Source organism: Eptesicus fuscus, chromosome 1 (genome assembly GCF_027574615.1).
Source record: "Eptesicus fuscus isolate TK198812 chromosome 1, DD_ASM_mEF_20220401, whole genome shotgun sequence".
NCBI classification, from domain to species: Eukaryota; Metazoa; Chordata; class Mammalia; order Chiroptera; family Vespertilionidae; genus Eptesicus; species Eptesicus fuscus.
Genome location: NC_072473.1, coordinates 4,193,373 through 4,197,837, shown reverse-complemented (window position 1 = coordinate 4,197,837; position 4,465 = coordinate 4,193,373). Strand labels below are relative to the sequence as shown.

At 40.7% G+C, this 4,465-nt stretch overlaps 1 protein-coding gene across 1 annotated transcript; it reads right to left on the bottom strand.

The window, feature by feature from the left end:
* Positions 1 to 3,133: 3,133 nt before the first annotated feature.
* Positions 3,134 to 4,141, bottom strand: LOC129148950 (glutamic acid-rich protein-like). The gene is made up of 2 exons (XM_054715429.1): positions 4,006 to 4,141; positions 3,134 to 3,809 (listed from the first exon to the last, which is right to left on the bottom strand). Exons 1-2 carry the CDS (start codon positions 4,078 to 4,080, stop codon positions 3,252 to 3,254), a joined length of 633 nt encoding a protein of 210 aa, XP_054571404.1. The 5' UTR covers positions 4,081 to 4,141; the 3' UTR covers positions 3,134 to 3,251.
* Positions 4,142 to 4,465: the final 324 nt, after the last annotated feature.

Below are 4,465 nucleotides of genomic sequence, written 5' to 3'. Positions count from 1 at the left end.
GCAGGAAGCTTACAAATGGCCCTTAAGGATTGTATTGCCCTACAGTCCTAACATTGAACTTGTCCAACAGGAATTCTACTCCCAGGCATCTACCCAAGAGAAATGTGAATGTTCATAGCAGCATTCTTCAGAATAGGCAAAAAGTGAAAAGAACCGAAATGTCCACCAACTCCATCATCACTGTGTGATATATCCATACAATAGAATATCGCCGAACAATAAACTGGAGCAAACTATTGATATATACTACAACGTGGATCAACTCAAAAATTATGCTAAATACATGAAGCCAGATGCAAAAGACTGCCTGCTATATAATTCCATGTACATGACATTTCAAAAGGGCAAATCTATAGATATAGAAGGCAGCCAAGTTTTTGCCTGAGCCTGGTGGGGGTAGGCGGTAGGGGTGGAGGCATAGTGCTGGGAAATGACTATGAATGGCTCAAGGGAAATTTTGAAAATAATGGGAAAATTCTAAAACAAGAATGAGATGATGGTTATGCAACTCTATATATTTACTAAAAATTAAGAAAGGAAAAACCAGTCCGGCTGGCATGGCTCAGTGGTTGAGCGTCAATCTATGAACCAGGAGGTCACGGTTTGATTCCCTGTCAGAGCAAATGCCCGGATGAGGGCTTGATCCCCAGTGTGGGGCGTGCAGGAGGCAACAGATTGATGATTCTCTCCCATCATTAGTGTTTCTGACTCTTTCTCCCTCTCCCTTCTTCTCTGAAATCAATAAAAAATTTAAAAAAAAATGAAAGGAAAACCTTTAGCTCAATTTAATGCAAAATCTTTATTTTACAAGTAAGAAAATTGCCTTCTTCAGCCCATAAAAATGCGTGAATATCCTTCTGGCACCTTTTGTCTGTATCTCATGTTTGAACTCTGGTCTTGCTTTCTAATTTTTCATGTTGAAGATCCTATTTCCCGTGGGATAAAGAGGACCTTAGACTATAGGGCACGAATTGATGCTAGAGTCTCGATGAGTTCATTGGAACTGAACTTACCTGATTGAAATGCATAGGAATAAGCTCGCTGAGACGGAGCCATCCTCCCGAATCAGAGCTCACACAGTGGCCTTTCTATCCCTTAATTACTCAGCTTGTACTGCTGCAATTCCCCAAACATATGCAAGAATACTCCGATCCAGGGACAAACAGAAAATAGCCTCCGGGATAAAAACAAGAAACAAACCACAAACTGTACTCTCATTGCGAATGGGTATTCACCCCTGTTTTTCATCATTGGCAGTATGGCGAGTCCTGTATGTAAATGAGGAGACACACTGGGTGAGCTCTAAGCCTCCTTCCGGTTCTAACAGAAATCACGACCCCTATAATTCCTGGCTATTATTTATCATGTCTACCCACTATTCGCCTATTTCTGTAGACGCTGAGCATGAATCTATTTTTGTCACACAGTTCTTTTATCACATCTTTAGGAAAGTAAGATATTTTTTTTTCAATTCTCAGGATAGAAGAAACAGAATCTCAGCTTTTGGAGAAACTGAATCCAGGAACATTTCAAAATAATTTTCTCAAAATCCAACATCAACACAAGTATTTGAGATTCCTAATTTAAAGAATTGACCAGTAGAATTTTTTAATGGGAAAAAAAATCTGTATTGAAATACAACTTTTTTTTTTTTCCAGTTTAAAAATGAACCAAAAGCCTGGCTGGTATCGCTCAGTGGTTGAGCTTCAAAGGTCTGATTCCTGATCAGGGCACTTGCCTGGGTTGCAGGCTCGATCCCCAGTAGGGGGCATGCAGGAGGCAGCCAATCAATGATTCTCTCTCATCATTGATGTTCCTATCTCTCTCTCCCTCTCCCTTCCTCTCTGAAATCAATAAAAAAATTTTTTTAAAAAATGAACTGAATGATAAAATAGTAATAGCATTTGTAGTCAGAAATATAATTCGTAGTCAGAAACACAAATTCAGTGGAACATGACCATGGACAGTCAGGATGCTTAAACTCTGCCCAGAAATCTGTGAGGAAAGCGATTCATTATTTTAAGCATAAATGTAGGGATTGTTGGGCTCATATCTTTTGACTTTGTATTTCCCAGTATTAGGGAGGGAATGGAACAATGAGAAAGTGATTCTCTCTGGGGGATAGGATGAAGGAAATTGTTGAAAAATGGATGTGGATTTAGACTTTTCACTGCACTTTTTTGAACTTTCAGACATTTTTTTGTCATCAACATCTACTACTTTTACATCTCAGAACCGAATGTAAAGAAAACAGGACCTTCACAGATAGACACGCATTATATAAGACTTGGGTTTTTCAACAAGGGTGAAAGGTGTTATTTGATAAGTAGGGAGGAAGGTCCACAGGGTAACATTTTTTCACGCTGATTATCAGGGCAGAAGATTTATTTTGCTATTCATTAGTTCAGATTGTCATTATGCACTAGAAAATATTTTAGGACAATAGGTGCTTTGGCTATGGGAAATGAGGCACTACAATAGTTCTAAGGGCTATGTTTAGACATATTTGTTTCTATTTATAATCAGAAACTCCTTTTTTATCAGCTTGTCCAAATGTTTTCTGGACAGGGAAGAGAAAGGAATGAGTCTTAAAGCTGTCAAAAGTCTAACATCTAAAATGGAAATCAGATTGCCCTAACTGGTTTGGCTCAGTGGATAGAGTGTCGGCCTATGGACTGAAAGGTCCCAGGTTCGATTCCGGTCAAGGGCATGTACCTTGGTTGCAGGCACATCCCCAATATGAGGTGTGCAGGAGGCAGCTGATAGATGTTTCTCTCTCATCAATGTTTCTAATTATCCCTCTCCCTTCCTTTCTGTAAAAAATCAATAAAATATATTTTTAAAAGAAAATAAAAATCAGATTCATTATTACACACTGCCAACCCTCACACATCACCCTGTACCCCATCACCCCTACCACCACCACCACCCAATACCAAGCCAAGCAGAAACAACAACTTTTCTTCCTGCCAGTATGATAAAGTGTTAAGGAAAAAATTCATCTTCAGTCTTCACCTTGTCCTTATTCTCAGTGTATGGCTAACGATGGAATGGCTGGTCTGGTGCCCAAACTTGTAGAATTCTACATCCCTCCCTTCTCACATACCTGCCCCCTCCTTTGCTCTCCCGCCCCATCATCAGTGAACACACAGAGATACAAACACATTTCCTTTATAAACATGCTGGTATTTATTCAAGGAGACAATTTAGGTTATGATATCTACATAATGACCATTTCTCAAGCATTATCTCTAGAGAGGCCATATATTCTCAGGGTCTTCATCTTCCGGTAGATCCTGTGCTTCACTTGTGGTCGAACTCTCTTCTTCTTCATCATCGTCTTCTCCTTCGTCTTCACTGTCTTCTTTATCATCATCTTCTTCTCCTACTTCTACTTCTCCTCCTTCTTCTTCATCCTCATCGTCTTCTTTTTCATCATCTTCACCTTCTCCTTCTTCTCCTACTTCTACTTCTTCTCCTCCTTCTTCTTCATCCTCATCGTCTTCTTTTTCATCATCTTCACCTTCTCCTTCTTCTTCCTCTTCTTCTTCTCCTCCTTCTCTTTCTCTTTCTCCTTCTTCCTCATCATCATCTTCTTCTTCTCCTTCTTCTTCTTCTCCTTCCTTATTATCTTCTTCATCATCCTCGTCCTCATAGTCCTCCTCATCCTCATCGTCCTCAACTGGCTGGATTACTGTGAGTCTCTTGCCCTTTATGTGGTAAAATCCAAGTATCTCCCTCCTTCTTTTTCCCTCATTTTCTCCATTCGATTGAAGGACTGAATTTACATTGCCCATTATCTTCATTATCTAGTGGGGAAACAAGATAAACCCAGAAAGAAATTGGTTTGGGGGAAGGAATTTGGAAATGGGTGGGAAGTGGGATTGTAATAGAATGACAGTGAATTGATTGAGGAGGTGTTTGTGCCAGACAAGGGCAGGGTCAGAGTCTATAGTGGGGAATCAATGGGGAAGAAGAGGAGGCATGTCAATAGGGTAGTCTGACCTTATCCTTTTCTTTGCCATCAAGTTCAGAAACGGAGTTCCTATTCACTTCACTACTTGTAGATTCTTGGCCCATCCTTGCACTTGGTTCGTTACTTTCTTAGTAACCTTGGTTTTGTTGTAGCAACTGTGCCATACTCCAGGGCTCCTGACCTCTATATATACATTCCAGGACAATGAGGAGCCACACCCTTCAACTCTGATTGGCCAACAGTCAGTGGTTGCCAGGGTGTGGCTTGACATCACAAAGCTTCAGCTTGACCATCCAAGAGGGGGAGGGGAGAGGATGCAGAGGACTTAAGAGAAAGGGGAACTTCTTCAATACCTCCTAATATGTTTTCCAAACTGACCTCTCTCTCCCTCATTTCCTCTGGTTCAATTATTGTCCAGCATATGGCAGGGAGGTGGTGTTTCCTCTAAGCCATTTCCCATACACCCCCATCCATTCAGTGGTCCATTCC

Bases quoted from the DNA above. Each gene is read 5' to 3' on its own strand.
- LOC129148950 (XM_054715429.1), bottom strand. From the start codon at position 4,080: ATGGGCCAAGAATCTACAAGTAGTGAAGTGAATAGGAACTCCGTTTCT. The intron at 3,810-4,005 runs GTCAGACTACCC...TTTCCCCACTAG, and splicing joins ATGGCAAAGAAAAGGATAAG to ATAATGAAGATAATGGGCAA.